We start from the raw sequence: 17,412 nt of genomic DNA, 5'->3' as shown, positions 1-17,412 counted from the left end.
GCAAGTTCATGCAGTATACCTCTTATATTATACTCTTTAAGCATAAAAACTCAATAGCTTCTTAAAGCTAATGGGATAGAGAGAAATATGGTTACTAATAGATTACTGAGGTAAAAGTGATTCAGCAGAAAATTGACTCTCCTCAAAAGTTGTAAGGTAGTACCTCCTAATCATTTTCCCCTCCTATATATAATGGAAAAAACTGTCCTTAGAATTATCAAAACATAAAACTAGAGAAACTGAAAGGTATGGTTAGCTGGTATAAGCAATTAATAGATTTTAGCCATCAAAATTTAATTAGGCCAGCTTAATAACAATCTAAAGATTAAAAATGACAAAGTCCTAAATCTGGAGTGGTAAACGACATAGGAAAAACATAAGCTAATTGCAATTCCTACTTTGCAATGAAAAAAATTGAGGCAGTTTAGCAAAATTATGACAGCTTGTGAAGCAAAGACAGCCTGAATCTGAATCCTGTCTCTGCCAATGTAAGCTATGCGACCTTCGATAAGTTACTTTGATTTCCCTATGCTTCAGTTTCCATATCAGTAAAATGGGAATTATAGTAGTACTTATGCCAATGTGCTTATCTGGATATGAATTAATATAGGTAAAAATGCTTAGAAAAGAAATTTAGAATATAGTTAAGTACTCGATTAGTGTCTTCTTTATTATTATTGAATAAGCAACATTTTTTAAACTAGTATTCTTAAAATGTGGTCTGAGGTTCTTGGGGATCTCTTGGCCTGTCTACAAAGAGGTCTACAAGGTCAAAACTATTTTCATAATACTAAAACATTTACTACTCCACCCTTATTCTTTCACTGAGAATGGAACTCTAGAGTTTTCTGGACTGTAAGATACATGATATCACAACAGACTAGTAGCAGAGATGAAAAACTAGCTGACTTTTATTAAGCCAAATATTAAAGAGATTTGAAAAAAAAATAAAACAATGTACTTTTCTTACTAATATTATTTTGTTTCCAAAAAGAGCTATTCTTCATAAAAAAATGTTAGTAGTGGGACTCAATAAAAAGTTTGCTATAATACACTGACCTATATATATATATAAAGTCTCTTCTTGCAATTATTTGCTGCTTCTAAGTCTCATGAGAAAAATTAAGTGGTGTTACAAGGAAGAAACAATAAAGAGGTGGCATTTGAATTGGTCCTTGATGAAAAAAATTTTAATACACAAAAATGTTCTTTATGACAACATGAGTATATGTACCATTTTAAATAAATTACTAAATATTTTGAAAAGTTCTAGTTTAAATTTCTAAAACTATATTGATATTATAATGCATATAAACAAAAACTCATTGAAGTCCTTAACAATTTTTAAGACTGTAAAGATATCCTGAGACCAAAAATTTAAGAAGCGCTGCTTTAAACCATTTTACCAAATTAAACATAATACCTCTGAACTGTAAACTGGGTTTTTATATCATCTTACAAAATGTGAAAACAAAAGTGTTCTTAAACATATGATAATATTTTTTGAGGCGTTTCTTTTTCCGGCTGGGAATATTATGATTGGGAAATAATTAAGAGGAGAATTTAAATGTAGCTTATCTTCGGTTACTGTATTTGATTGGACTTACATAACATTCCATTTTTAAAAACCAATCTTCTTGAGAGTAGTACTAGGTTCTCTAAGAATAACAGAGAAAGGCTAAATAAGAGAACATGGAAATGCAGCTAGTCTATGACTTGGAACTCATGTATTTTTTGTTCATTTACTTATAAATCTCCTACTATGTGTTAAGATTTTTTTGTTAATAAAGTTAAAGAATTAATTATCTGAGTGAAAAGTAGGATATATGATTTGCTTTTCAGGCTTTGTAAAAGAGAAAATGAAACATGGCTAAATTTACTGAAAGGTCCACTTATAGTAAATACTGTATCTTGAGAGCACTGAGGAGAAAAATAATGTGATATTGATTTAATCACCACGATTGGGTGCTATGCAATTAAAAAAAAAGTTGCTGTTCACTAGTCCACTTGGATTCTTCTACTATGGAATTTTTAGAAAGTAATGTACAAAATAAAAATGATGTCCTCAGACATTAAATTACTAAGTCAACCTAAAATGATTAGAAAATCCGGATAAGTTTAAAAATGAAATAATATGCAAACACAGATTTAAGTGATGAAGTGAAGAAACTGATATGGAGAGAAATAAAAAACCTTCCAAGACCATCCAGGAATTTAGCTGCAACCTTCTCCATGTCTCCACAGCATTTCACACAATTTTTTGTAATATTTGAATTAGCTAAGGAATTTGTGCTGCTGGTTACTAAAATCTTTCAAAATTGCCTAATTGGTTCAAAACAATCTGTAAGTACTGCCCTGATTATATCTGAAAACAAAACAAAAACTTCTCTATTTCATTAATACCAAAGAATAATTTTATTCACTGATATTTATTTGGTCTTACAATCAACATTTACTGAGTAAATACTACAAAGAGCAACCAGTAAGTATTTACTAAACCTTAAAGATGCTAAATGCTTTACAATTATTCCATTTCATCCTTAGCACCCTAGAAGGCAAGTATTATTATAAACCCCATTTCACTAGAGTAATTGAGGTAAATTTCTCAGTCTCATAGCTTACAAAAAGAGACAGTTCTGGCATTTACTACTTCTACACTCAACTGTATCAGGAATTGTGTAATTCAATTTACTCTTCACTATTATTTAGGTCTTTGAAAGAGAATTTGTCTTTAGAATTTTTAGTCTACGTTAAAAAAAATCAGAAATAATTTGTTTTCTTTTAAAAATAATATTTCATTGGTTTTAAATGGTCAGAAAAGGTGACCTCAATAATAATAGAATTCAAAAGAAAAAGAAAACCACCCCAATAAGTCAAATACATATACATTCACTAAAAACAAAACAAAACAACAAACTATCTTAGTTCCTGTGTGGTCTGGAATAGGTAGAAACCCATAAATGGAAATCTGTCTGCCTGATCACCTATGGAGAAAGCAGGAAATCCTGTGAGTTTTAAAACATTGCCTAGTCACAAGAATAAAGCAGACATATCAGTACAGTAAGAGAAGTGCTACATCCATGCTCATGTCACATGTATGTATATACCTGTACACGAAACACAGCCAAAGGTCCAACTTTTGGCCAACCTACCTTGCCAGTGATTCGTTATATAGAATACAGTTCCTTAAGCAGGGATCCAATTAATCAAAAAATGAAGGTTGGGGAAATTATTAACATTTTACCTAGCCAAAGTAATCATATATTAGGAAAATTTCTAACAGTCAGAAATTAGACAATGGGAACAAAGGAATCTGGAAAAGCATTTAGTGATGGGCCATTTTTTTTGTATTTTTGCAAGTATGTCATTTAAAAATATATTTTAAATGAACCAAAAAAAGGTAAATGAAGTATTCTCCAAATTATCCAGTCTCTTAAAACACATCAAAAATTGCTAACGAAGTCCTTAAAAGACCTCAAATTTAGACAAAATAACATAAAAAACACTTCGGAATTTTTATTTGTTAACACCACTATGAGACCAACTTCCCATTGCTGTCCGTCAACACATTAGGACAAACTATATATAGCAAACAGTTACTATTTAGATAGAATTTCATTTTCACCAGGGAAATTATATACTTATTTTCCATTTTCAAAAACATTAATAAGGGTAAATGATAATTTTAAAAAACCACCTCATGGTATTAAACTGAAGTTTGGTTTAAATCAAAACTAATGCATTTCTCTGGGTTGTATTCAAAGTCTCTTCTCTGTGTTGAAAATGTATATTTAAATTAAATGTTTCATTTATAAAAAAAAAGAGAGACATGATTTTGCATTATAATCACTAAATCTAAGCTACTTGTCTTTAGTCATCATTTCTCAACTGCTTAACTTAAAATATGTGTATATGACTCAACTCTCTAATGTATTTGAAATTTTATGTTGTTTTCACTATTAAAATAATATCAACATTGCTGGAAGATTCTGGCAATTTAAATAATATTTCCTTATAAATTAGCTTATATAATGATAATTCATCCATGAACTCAGGAAATGAGAAACTATGGGGAATAGCAGAGTCTTCCCACATCTTGCTAACTCAGGCTATAAAGAGCTGAAATTGTGAAACCTTGTAAAGCTGTCTTTTCACCACTGTGCTGTAGCACGTAGACAATGTGGTGTAGACTGGTCCTGGAATTCATTGTTGGATTTATTTCTTGCATGAATCAATAACTTTTAAGACTTTAGACACATTTTAACTACTATCCACTTTTTAAAAGACTCTTACCAGCTGAAAAATTAAGGTTTCTAAACAGTGTGAATGTTTACTGCTGTTTTCAGGGCCGATACATCTGGGACATAGACATTCCAAAGCAAGTTTTGTAAGAAATAAACAGGTCAACTTTATAAATAAAAGACATAAATTGTAAAGCATATTATCTTCAGTTGGAATGTACTCAGTAAGGTCTACAAAGTGCTTGATATAAAAAATTTAAGGTGATTGTCCTTATTACAATCACTAAATGATTAGCAAGGTAACAATGAAAAGAAGTTAAAAGCATATGATAAAATATACCTATCAGACTAATATAATTTACTACCATAAATATTAAAATATAATATTTTAAGGCAACTTAATTATTCCTGAATTTATATTAAATTTTAAAAGAACTTTACTTACTTGTTTGCACCTAAAAAGTAACTACCTTGGTGTCCTTGTCCATATTCTAGTTGTAGATCCTAATAATACAAAATAAAATATTTGGTAAAATAGTAGTATATCACGAATCACGATACATTAATATATATTATTTTAAAAGAAACCCCAGACTGCAAATAAATCTGTATTGCTATATGTTCTTAAAAAGAAGGCATTGTAGGACTTCTAACAATAAAAGATTTCCAGAAGTCTGTAGTCTTGATTTACATATTTTATCATTTAAGTTTGGTATTTTTCTGGGAACTTGTTTTAAATAATAGAAGCAAGTTTCATTTATGGTTATTGCTACTGTAGTTAATGTCTGTAAAAGTTTGTTATTAGAAAGAAAAAAGCTCAAATAAGGTATTTACTCTCAAGCTACAGTGAAACAAAAATGATTGCAGAGAACAAGCAACAAAAACCTTGGTTTGACTTTGTATATATAAGATTTACAATAATTATGCTTATACACACGTATTTCTAGTACTGCTTTATGCAAATAATTTTTTAAAGAAATAAAATAGGGTGCTCTTTTTAAGTGACTATATATATGGGTTTGCAAAAGATTATAAATTGCATGTTAGAATTTTTTATTTTTTAAAAAGAGTTAAATAGCAAAATGTCAACATTATTAAAGCAGTTCCTCAACTATTTAAACATTCCCACTGAATCCTGCATGTTGTAAAGCATTAAGGATTAGAATGAAAGGGACAAACAATCCATATATATTGAGACAAAAAATATGCTTTCCAATAACCATGGAAAGTACAAAGTAAAGTTTCCTTTTCTTCCCTTTACTAAGCCACTATTTCAAGCACTATTTTAATAGTAACGGGGAATATTTAACACTTTAAATTAATTTTATTTTCATTAGAATACAGTGTACTTAGAGTTGTGTGCTTTCTAATTTTACAAGATATTGCACAATCAGGACTAAACGAAAAGGTGACCTCCTTGGAGCAAGCAGCCTTCCAAGACCATCCAGGAATTTAGCTGCAAACTTCTCCATGTCTCCACAGCATTTCACACAATTCTCCTCTAGCACTTACACTGCATTTTAATAAATATATTTACAAGTATGTAAAAACAGCAGCTAGGCTGTGAGCTCCTCAAACAAAGGGAGATTGTTAATGTTAAATCCATCTTTCTTCCCTACAGCTCAGGGTCTAGCATACCTGGCACACATTAACTAGGACCTAAATAAATGCTTATTCAAATACCATTTGTTTATTTTCCTATAAATAACTAATACTTGGCCTTGTTAACACACACAAAAATAAATCTAGATCACAAAACTATTAAGCCTAGGAATAAGAGTATTCCAAGCAATACTTTACATTTAAGTGAAAAGCATTTTAACATTTAAGTATTAAAAGACCTATAAAAAAAATAGTTGGTAAAAATAAAAATAAAAATTCTGGTTTAGAGAAGGCTCAAATTTTTTCTTCAAAATTTGTGTTCTTCCATGTATAATATTCTTATCAGTGACAGAAAAGATAACACATCATAAACAAACAGATGAGTCAAGTACCACATTGCTATCACGTGAAATTCTAATGAAAAGGGACACCTGTTCTCTTTAATTATGATATATCTTAATAGGATGAAATCACTGTTATCATAAGACTGTCACACAATTATTATGCTGAACAATTTAAGTGGTCATGACTTTATACAGGAATCTTTAAACTTTGGTATTCAGTAAAGAGAAGTACTGTCTCAATGAATATACTTCTAAATTCAAGTTTGTTTTCTGGTCTGGTAGAGTACCCAGTTGTAGATAACTGGGTACTCTACCAGACCAGCAGTCTCTTTAGCCAATATATCTTTTAAGCCTTTAACCAAAAGACAACTTCCAAAAGGATACATTTGAGAAGAGTGGCCATAGATTCTGTTACATAAACACAGATGTGTCACAAGAATAGCCAGCTCATCTGATACATGACAATTACCGAAATGATGATAATGATTAAAAGAAAAAAAATCAACTGAGATCAGCAGTGTACTTAAGAAGCTAAGAGTCTAAAATTACTGAGTATTTCAATAGAAAATTGGGCATAGGTTCATAGATAGAATCACATTCAGGCTAACGAGAAGTTGTAGACAGATTCAAGTCTGATGATTAAATGTGCCATGTGTCAAGCCCTAGAAGGAAAGCTAAAATTTAAAGGGAATTATTCTTTATTTATTCCTTCTCTGTAAATCAAGTTATGTTTTAGCAACCATGGAACAAAAACAATGTGCTAGCTATGTCACCAAGTAGAAGAATTATATTAAATCTTTCTAATAAGTATCTAATCTCATTTTATTGAACTATTATTTACCAAGCACCTATTATTTCATGACAGGAATTCAGACAGTAAATCAGACAATGAAAATGAGAAGAAATAAAAAGGTGAATAAAAAAAGTGAAACCTGGGCAAAGTTAGTAGTTATTTATATATCTTCAGGGCAATCTAAGAAAGACTGATATCAAATGCTTTTTGAAAAGGACTTGGAAGCTACTCTGTAACAGAAAAATGCTACCAAAATTATGTTTGGAAAAGTACTCAAATAACTCTAGATAACAGTAAGACATGGCCATCCTTTATAGCTAAATAAGGATACATTTGAACATGCAGGATAGACATAAAAAATTAGCTGCATATATCAGGCATCAACTTATTAGTGAAAGGACAATATTTAACAACACATTAAAGTCAAATAAGCAACAACACTGGACTGAAAACATGCAATAGCCTAGTATACATTTAACCTGAACACTCAAAAATTTAAGATGGTCAACCTAGCCCAATTAAAATATCTTTTTGTGTCACAAAGTCCTAACTTCAGTGGTTCTAAACCTAGGATAGAGCCTCTATGAAAACATGGTGCTAGAAAGAACTGAAAGAAAATGGTATAATGCATAACACCGGAAAAGAAAAATATATGATCAAGATTTTATTATTGTTTTTTGGTAAACCCCCTCAGGAAATTACAAAGTCTATACCTGATAAGAAAATAGCAGGAAGTCAGTAAAATTGATACAGTTGGGTACAAAAATACAAAAGAAAAAAATACCTTAGCAATATATTTTAATCAAGAACAGAAAACAGAAGAAATTTTTTTCTCATCAAAAAATGTGAAAATTATTTAACAACTTTATCTAACAAATAAGGTCATCGGATACTTTTTAATGTTGTAGATAATTTACAGAAGTAAAAAGGGATTGAATACTGGATAGTTTAAAAAGATTTTTTATTTCTTAAAGAGTCAGTAAAGCAAGTAGGATCAGAACACTAACCGATCAAGCAGAATTTTCACTAATAAAAACAGAAGACTTAAGGAATCTCAAATTGAATAACATGACTTACACGATGAGCTTGAAAATGAGTACCAGTGAGTTATGTTTGATATTCTAGAGACTGTCTTATGGTTGCACAATTATGAAATTGGTTCTTAGAAACTGTCTTCATATTACTAGGTAAGGAAAGTGACTACACAACATAAATTTTATAAGTAATAGTTTAACAGATTTAAAATAAAAAAGTTAGCATTTACTGTTTCTTTTCCAGAATAAATTTAACTTTATAGACTATTCAATTTTGACCTAATTCAGGGATAATCTTAAAGTGCTTCTGTTGTTTACTGAAAATAATCAATTGGTTATATATCTTCCTAACATATTTTCAATTCCAATTTAAATATTTTATCCTTACTCTTTCAGGTGTTTGATTTTTAACTAAGGTACTTTTCAAAACGTAAACATCTTTTTTTATTCACTAACGGTCTCAAAAATCAAGCTCTGTTTTTCTGGTTTCATATACTATCATTACTTGATTTTAAAAAATCACTTTATTGTAATAATGAAATATTCAAAATTCATTTACAAAATCATAAAATGCACTTAGCACTTAAAACCACCAGAAATCACTGATGACATGAAACTTTTAGGCAGCGAGGTAAATGTTTTTTTCTGGGTCCTAAGAGATTCAGGACTGTCATCTTGGTGGCGACTGCCTACTAAAGTGACAGCCAGACATTGTGGGTTCGCCTGGTTTCTAGTGGCCAGCAACAAGTATTTATTAGAGTTGAAATCTTGTTCACGATGTCAAGGTTTTAGGACTGATGAAATTTGGGGTCTGAAATAACTATGGACAGGTCACGCCATAGTTATTAAAAAATAAACAATCACATGCACCCTCACCCTGGGCCACCCTGGCCCTGGCAGGAAATAACAAGTGTTCGTGGAGATATGAAGAAATTGAAACCCTTGTGCATTGCTGGTAAAAACTATAAAATGATGCGGCGGTTAAGGAAAACAGTACAACTGTTCCCCAAAACATTAAACGTAAAATTATATGATCCAGCAAATTCTCTTTCTAGTTATATACCCAAAAGAACTGAAAGCAGAGACTGGACCCAACTTCCATGTTCATAGCAGTATTAATCGTAATAGTCAAAAGGTGAAAGCAACTCATGTCCATTGATGGATCAATGGATAAACAAATATTGTTTATATATACAATGGAACATTATTCATCCTTAAAAAAATGAAATTCTGATATGTGCTAAAATATGGATGAATCTTGAAGACGTTACATTATGCTAAGTGAGTCAGTCACAAAAGAACAAATATTGTATGCTTTCAATTATATGAGGTAACTAGAGTACAGAAAAATTAAAAAAGACAGAAAATAGAATGATGATTGCCAGAGGATGGGGGGTGGTGAATGGGAGGTATTATTTAATGGGTAAGGAGTTGCAGTTTGGGAAGATGAAAACATTCTGAAGATAGATCATGGTGATGGTTACACAACAATATAAATGTACTTAATGCAACTGGACTTAATGCCACCTAAAAATAGTTACAATGTTAAATTTTATGTTGTTTTTGTTTTATCACAATCATTATGTATTATGTTTTATCACAATAAAAAAATTACTATGAACATATATGCTGATTAAAAAAAGAGAGAGAACATGAACGTAAGCCCACCACTGGTGGAAAAGAAAATACTGACGATATTGGGTAGAGGCAATACAGCACAGTAGTGTAGGTTTGGATTCCTAAGCTACGAGGCTTAGATCAAATCCTAGCTCTATAATGTTATTTAGCTGAGTGGTAAGACCAATTTCAGCTTTGCTGTACCTTAATTTCCCTCATTTGTAAAACAAGAATTATAATTTAATATAGTGAAAATGCTTGAAATACCTGGTATATAAAAACTGCTAGATAAGTGTTAGTTTTTATCATCATTAGAAGTGAGCTTTTTTAGGCTGATTTTATAAATAGGATCTGACAACTATTTTATTCATCTCCCTTCTGCCAGAACTATCCACAACTCTCCCTAAAGCCCTCCTTTGTCACAAGACCTCTTGTCAAATGCTCGCTCTATCATAAGACCCTCCTGATTATTTGGGGCTGGAAATGGATATAGTTATAGGGAAAAGAGCCATGACAAAGTATTCAAGTTACTAGGCTAGTTCCATGCTGTACAGAAAAGAATATTTGTAACTCTAAAGTATTATGTTTCTGGTGTTATAGTTGTCTTTTCTGGAAAATATTAATTTAAACTTTTGATTTGCAATCTTTTATTTCCACAACAAATTTCACTAATTGTCATTCTAACCTACATGTCTAATTCTGAAGAAATTTTCAATCAAGAAATCACTGTTAGTGTTCTCTTCAAACATTCCTTCTCACTTGCTTCTTCAGACGGTTAATTCTCAATCCTCACTTTCTGGCTTCGCTGAGCCATCTGATGCATCTTTCTTTCCTTTGTGACAATACATCTACTAATTCTATCTTTTCAAATGCTTCTTCCCTGCCTCCGATGTTGATTCTATCTTTGGCTGCAAAACACAGGCATCACTCGCTGAAGTAACTAGTTTTCTACACTCTCTTTATTCAGACTTTGCTGGGTAATACGTGCAACCTCATGGTTTCACCCATCATTTTCTCTTTGATTACCTCAATCTTCCTCTTCTGAGCTAATCCCATAACTCCAGCAGTAGTATGAACATTTCATAATTTCAGCTCTTTTATCTGCCATCTCTCAAAACTGTAGTCTGTGCCAATAATTGTTCCCATATTAATCCCATGAAACATAAGGTATGTATCCATTCTTTTCCTGAAGAATCTATAATGGCTCCTGCACAATACTGAAATCAGTCTTAATCTCTCCCAGAAGTTACATTAACCCCAAAGCTTTTCTCCTTCTCTGATTTCTATGCTAACTACTGTACGTTAGCCTCTCCTCAACAGTTGCCTGTGTTTTGGCAACCCACTGTATATTTTGTTGCATGGCTAAGAGTTTATATGTGCAAGTATTTTCTGCCCATCAAGACACCAACTTCACAAAAAGAGAAATTATGTCTAAAATCTCTTCTCTGTTCAACAAATGTTATAAAACAGAGATTTAAGAATTTGTGTAAATAATCATTTAAATCAATCAGAATTGGAAGAGGTATGTTATTGAAGCAAAGGAAGGAACTAGAAGGAAATTCCACTGAAAAGTCAGAAAAATGGAATCTAGGAGTAAATATGGAAGCAACGTGGGGCCCTGGCCAGCTATGGAAGTAGAAAGAACTATTTATTTAATAGCAACTATTAAAAGTATTATTTATTTAATATTTACCAGGGTTAATGTCCCATCTTTTCTTACATAATGGTAAGAGAGTCTTAATAATTTCAGAGAGGCTTTATAATCCAAATTCTGGCCTGAGAAAACTGGGTATTACATCGTGTTACGAAGTTAAAATTTCATCCGAGACTGATTTCTTTGTTAATTAGGGGTAAATTATTTCTTAAAATGATACATATTATATAGGTAATATATAGTTTTTATATATGAATGGGTAATATAAACGGTTTCTAGTTCATTAGACAAGTTATAGTAAAACTAAGTTTTTAAAATGAGAAAATTAAACATTTTTCATAAAAAAGAAAAAAACATTTTTATTTTTTATTACAACATTATAATATATTTGAGTAGATATACTTATTTAACTTGTTAGGAAAAACTTTGCTATAACCCTTATTACATGGAAGCTTGCTAAATGGCAGGAACTTATAAAACAATGTTTAAATTGGTTCATTAAAATTGGACAAAATGTTTGATTAAAAAAGTAAAACAAACAAGACTAAAACAATGCTGACAAAGAAAATCAGAAGATGGGAAATACCAGATTAGATCTTGCAGTGTAGTATATTTCTTCTGAACTGTCCAAAAAACCATCACTGTCGGGCTGTTTAGCAGAGACCAAGAAACCCAAGTTATTTACACTTAGACTAAAAGCCACAAATTCACAAAGGGAAACTTTCATAAGTAAAGTAAGTCCTGCTAACATAATTTTATTAAAACAAAGGCAAAGTCAAATCATATTAAGGCACTTCTAAAAAGCAACATTGCAACAACTTTGCTCTATAGTGCACTTACTATAAATTAGTATGGAATTTAAATACATGCGATGCCAACTTAAAAAGAGAAATAGCAAATAAACTCAAACGGCCTTAACAAAATAACAATTAGCATCTATAAACATCGCGACAACTTTTTCTTCTTAACTTTCTCCATCCTCTACTTAAATGTCAGGCTTTAGTTATTATAACATGACCATTTTAAGAATTTGGCTTTCACATTCCTTTCCTACATTCATATATACTGAATTAGAATTACTCCAAAAATTAAAGGCTAAAGATTTCCTTTGTATGCCTTTAGTCGAGTGTGTTAAAATAAGCATTAAATTTAAGAAGAAAGATCTTACTCCAATCCTTAGTACTTATTAACAGTTATTTTCTGCTCATTATTAATAGAAGAGAAAAAATGTAACATAATCTGGACCTTTGGTAATTTTATTAAAATTAATTGCTTGCTTTTTAGTCTCGTTTATTCTTTCATAGAATATTAACATCTCAAATATTTGCAAAGCATTTTGCCTCTAAGACTGTATTAATATGTTTATATCCAGAAAGAGAGTATATAAAACATTAAAAAAGAATCATGAAAAGAATGTTCATACAGTTAGCAAGCCTTAAATAAATGAAGGACAAACTTGATCTACTATGTATGCCTAGTCTCTCCTAAATTTTAGTACTCTAAACAGATGTGACTCTATCCTAACGTTTAAAAAACTGGCTTACACTCTTAAAAGCTGCCCATATTTAGTGAGATATGCTTTTATTGGTCCAACATTTTAGTTTAAAACCATGGCATTTATCTTAATAAATATACAAAAAGCTGCTCAAAAACTGAAAAACAAAACTGAAAAAAAATAATAAAAATAAAATCGAAGGGCCAGCATTAAAAACATTTAATCAGAGAATAGTAAAACTATCAAGCTTCTTCAAAATAATTTTGAAAATATTCGATCTCAGCAACACAGATTTATTTATTCTGAATTTCAGAATTACTTACCTTTTTATTCCCCTAATGTTTTTAAAAATATTAATAACTAGCTCTTTATGTCAGCTCCAATGTATTATAAAGATTGATTAAAACATTTGTTTTCAGTGTTAACGTTTCAAGACTACCCTACTTACAAGTTCATGATGTGGTTCTGTCTCCTTCCTTAAAGGTGGATCAAATTTTACTTGGCCAACTAAAAAAAAAGTAAAGCCATGATCTGTTTCTATATTCTTAATGATATAATCATTTTAAAAGTTACTACATGGCAAAATGCATTTAATTTTATTATCTACCATACATTAATCACAATCCAAAGATCTAAATAAAGAATCTGTTAGCCAGAAAAAAACCAAAAAGTCTAAGCTGTTAAAGCTTAATCTGTTAATAATATACCTTTTCCATAGTAAAAAAAGAAAATAATTAGCAAAATTAAGTGTCTGTTAAAGCTAGTATTTAATTTGCTACTTCATTGTGACCCAGCATAAAAAAGAGACAAGCTTAACTGAAGACTTAAGTGGACAGACAGCAATTGTGGCAGAATATTTTTTTGGAAGCCAGCATGCAAGATGGACTCTAGCAATTCCTGTTCCCTCATGTTCAAAACTTTGTGCAGTCCCTTCTCACATCTCCAGGCCTGGTTTATGTGACCAAACAAACAGGGCAGAGTGATGGTAGCACTTCCACAATAAGGCTTCTGTTGCGGGCTCTCTGTATCAGATCACTTGCTCTGGAGGAAGTCCTGTTGCAAGCAGCCCTATGTAGAGGCTGCATGGCAGGGCCCTGAAGCCTTGGACCAAGAGCTTTGTGAACAGACTTGAAAGAAAATCCTCCAGCCTAGTCAAGCCTCCAGATGACTGCAGTCACAACTGACATCCTGACTCTAACTTCATGACAGACCTTGAGCCAGAACCACTCAGCTAAGGTGTACTGGATTCCTGAGCCTCAGAATATGTGTGAAATAATAAATGTTTATTGTTTTAAGCTGATAAATTTTGGGATTATTTGTCATACAATAGTAAATAACTAATACACTACTGTAGCTAAAGTATAAACTAGCTGGAGCAGACATAAATGAACTATACTATACTCATCTTTTTCCTTGCTATTCTAATGTACTGAATGTTTCACAACCTTTACCTCTAATTTCTATATCTCATTATCATTATCTGCTTTTATAACCTGGGTACAGCATTCAAGACCACTGACAAAAAGCAGAGGCACAAATATAAAATATTAAAGAGAAAAAAAACACAGTCACAAATACACTGCAGTTCAACCAGTAAGTTCTTTAGCTAAAACAGCAATTCTCTATGAAGGGAGGGAAATGAGTGAGATTTCAAAGTATAATCACTTTTATATTTAGATTTTATCTTAGTGTATGATGATTAATTGTGAATGCTAATAATACCAATTATAGGAGACTATGAGATTTGAAAATCCAGTAACATGAGGCACAAGTAAAAAAGGTTGAGAAACACAGCCCTATAAAATCTCTAGTTGTGTGCGAGTGTGTATATCCTTTATAGCTGTTATGGACTAGATATCAATTTTTGGCCCTTAAAGATATAAGTACGCTTTTCAATAATGGGTTCCTCATGCCTGTTTACATATGATCACACAAGAAAGATTACAAAATAACTTTTAGCAAGGTATTAAAACTAAGATATATTACACCTTGATAGAGACCTAATGAATGGCTTTTATCTACACTTGTCATCAAATAACAAAATTAATCTTAAAGTTATTCAAGGATAGCTTTGTACATCCACTTGCCTTGTGTTATTGTCCCATGTCAACATGCCTGTTTTCCTTACCAGACCGTATAATCACCGAGTGCACGGCTGTAGGGATGTTGTCTTAGAATAACTTGTATAACAAGGACAGAACCCTAACTGCAGCTATTCAATACCCCTGTACTCTATGGGAATGCCTTCCCAGAAAGGGGGCCCATATAGCAAAGTCCCTATGGGGAGTCGTTCTTCATGTGTTACACTGGTATCACTTTCTGTTCTCTTCAAATTCCCTAAAATTATGACCAGTTTCTGCCACAGGATCTTCCAACTATCAGTCAAATAACTGTTGGTCAATCGTTCCAGAGTGAAGTGCTATTTATGATGTTCTTAGTAATGTCAAAAAACCCTACTTATCTGTAATTGTCTATTGGTCTTTGTTTCCTCTACCATCTCCTTGAAAGTATGTCAGGCCACACACCATAAATTTATATTTTAGTATTCAGATGAAACCTCCTTTTTAGCTTCTTTGAGACAGTTCCAAGATTATCATTTGCTGACTCTTCATTAGCCATTTTGGGTCAAAACTGAATCTACTATGGCAGACAAGAAGAGCCCCAGAATTATTTCTTCTTAAATCTAGTCTTTGCTTATAACACTTAAGTGAAGGCAGCAGGGACTTCCTAAAAGAGAAAGAGTAATCTTTCTGCAAATGAGTCAGTGGTTTGTTGCCTAAACACTATTTAGTTTAACAAAGAGAAAACCCTGGTTGCATGGAGAGACACCACATAATTACAAACATAAAACATTATCAAGAGGAACAAATATACACAATCATTAAAATAAATTATTTTTCTAAAGCCCGTCTTTATGGTCAATAGCATTACTAACTATTCTATGTATTGTATTGTACATGAAATCATAAAACATCCTAAGAAAGCCGGTATTAGAACAGTGCATAAGATTTAAAAGCCTCAAATAATCAAACCCACACATTATAAAAAGTGGTTTTCATCCTGTTGGTACCTCAACATACTAGAGGATATGACAACTTTCTTGCTGGCAAAGAGAGGAGCAGGGAAGATGTCTCTCAGGTATCACTTGCTCCCATTAAAAAGAGGGCAATATCAGCATTTCAGAAAAACTGAGGTATAGGCATCTAGTTTCAAACAGCACATATGGGCACATGCAGTTAGGAGTTGAAAACCACTGATATAAATTAGTAAAGAATGATCCAGAAATGACTGCACCTTGCAATGAAGGGCCTGAAAATATAATTTTTAATAGAATCAGATAACATGATAAAAAGTGCTTTAAGTTAGATTTAATAGTGCTGAACAGATGAAGTTTTCTCAATCAACCACAAAGATATCTCTAATCATCTTTTGTATTACTACAGAATTGACATAGACACCTTGCAATTGCTTTTCGTATATTAAGAAAAATAATGAGAAATGCTCATATATTAAGGTTGACACTTTCAGAAAAATACTTTTGGGGGAAATTAGCAAATTTAAATCATGTGGCTTTAAAGGAGCTTTAAGGGTAAGATTATATGATCACACAACTAATCACTGGCAAACAAGTACCAGATCCCAGTCCTAGGCTTTCTGCACAATGCATCATGCTTTCTTTCAAGAGTTTTCTCCTTTTAAGAGCATTTCCAGGTAGCGTCTACACAAAACTACCTAAGAACTTAATATATGGTGCATGCTCGAGCCAAAATTTCAAAGGAAGGACTTCCAGTTTCAAGGCCACACAAGTGTGCTGAGGTGGTTTCTGAAATGGAGCAGTGTTTGTGAAGGACCACTGGGCTGGAAATCAAGAGATCTAGGGCTTGCTGTTAACCTAGTGTATGACTCCATTCCACAGGCAAATCTATTCATCTCTGCATTTCTTTTTGTTTTTTATTAAATGGTAATAGTGCCTGATCCTACTTACCACACTTAGCTTTTAAGTTGAAGAAATGGATTCATCTTAAAGTATGAAATGTATTATTATTATCATTACTAGTCTAGCCAAAAATTGGGAACTGTCTCTTAATAGTAGTTATCTCAAGTTACCCTAGTACCTAATTTCACTATGGTCATTTTGTATTTCAGTTCCCTAAGGATAAATCTTAACCTTACAGAAAAGTGTTATCACAAGCCTAACTGCACTAGAATAGTATTCTAAGTACATAAGGAATTAGTGCTTCTAAGAAGGAAACAAAGGTTAAGGCACTATTATTCCAGAGATTCCTGTTGACAGAGTTTATATCTTTGAGAAGTTGACGGAACCGGATCCCATGTGAATGAATGGTCTGTGTCAGTGAGCCCATAACTTGGTTGCCCATAAGGATTACATGGAGAGAGATTTTAGAAGGTAGATTCCTGGGTTGACTCAAGACCTACTGAATTAGGATCTGTGGAAAAGTGAGAATCCATTTTTAAAGGTTCTCAGGTCACTCAGATGCTATGCCAGCTTGTAGACCTCTCCTTCTCTTTGATATCTGAAGTGTGGCACTTGCACCATCAGCTTCTACACAATCCGGAAGCTTGTTAGAAGTTAGGAACCTCAGGTTCCACGCCAGATCTACTGAATCAAAA

General features: G+C 32.0%; 1 protein-coding gene across 4 annotated transcripts in view; it reads right to left on the bottom strand.

Moving 5' to 3' along the window:
- Positions 1–17,412, bottom strand: part of MAP4K3 (mitogen-activated protein kinase kinase kinase kinase 3) — a 136,642-nt gene that overhangs the window by 37,057 nt on the left and 82,173 nt on the right. For 2 of the 4 annotated variants that reach the window (XM_006909650.2, XM_015587550.2), the window contains exons 14-16: positions 13,229–13,287; positions 11,872–11,934; positions 4,687–4,745 (exon numbers count right to left, since the gene is read on the bottom strand). In XM_006909650.2, the coding sequence (XP_006909712.1) occupies positions 4,687–4,745; positions 11,872–11,934; positions 13,229–13,287 (181 nt within the window). The remainder of the gene's footprint in view (positions 1–4,686; positions 4,746–11,871; positions 11,935–13,228; positions 13,288–17,412) is intronic. The other 2 variants (XM_025045148.1, XM_025045147.1) reach the window with 1 other exon arrangement.

This window comes from Pteropus alecto, unplaced genomic scaffold (genome assembly GCF_000325575.1).
Source record: "Pteropus alecto unplaced genomic scaffold, ASM32557v1 scaffold131, whole genome shotgun sequence".
Taxonomy (NCBI): domain Eukaryota; kingdom Metazoa; phylum Chordata; class Mammalia; order Chiroptera; family Pteropodidae; genus Pteropus; species Pteropus alecto.
Note: the sequence above shows the minus strand (reverse complement) of the source record. Positions and strands in the feature narration are given on the sequence as shown.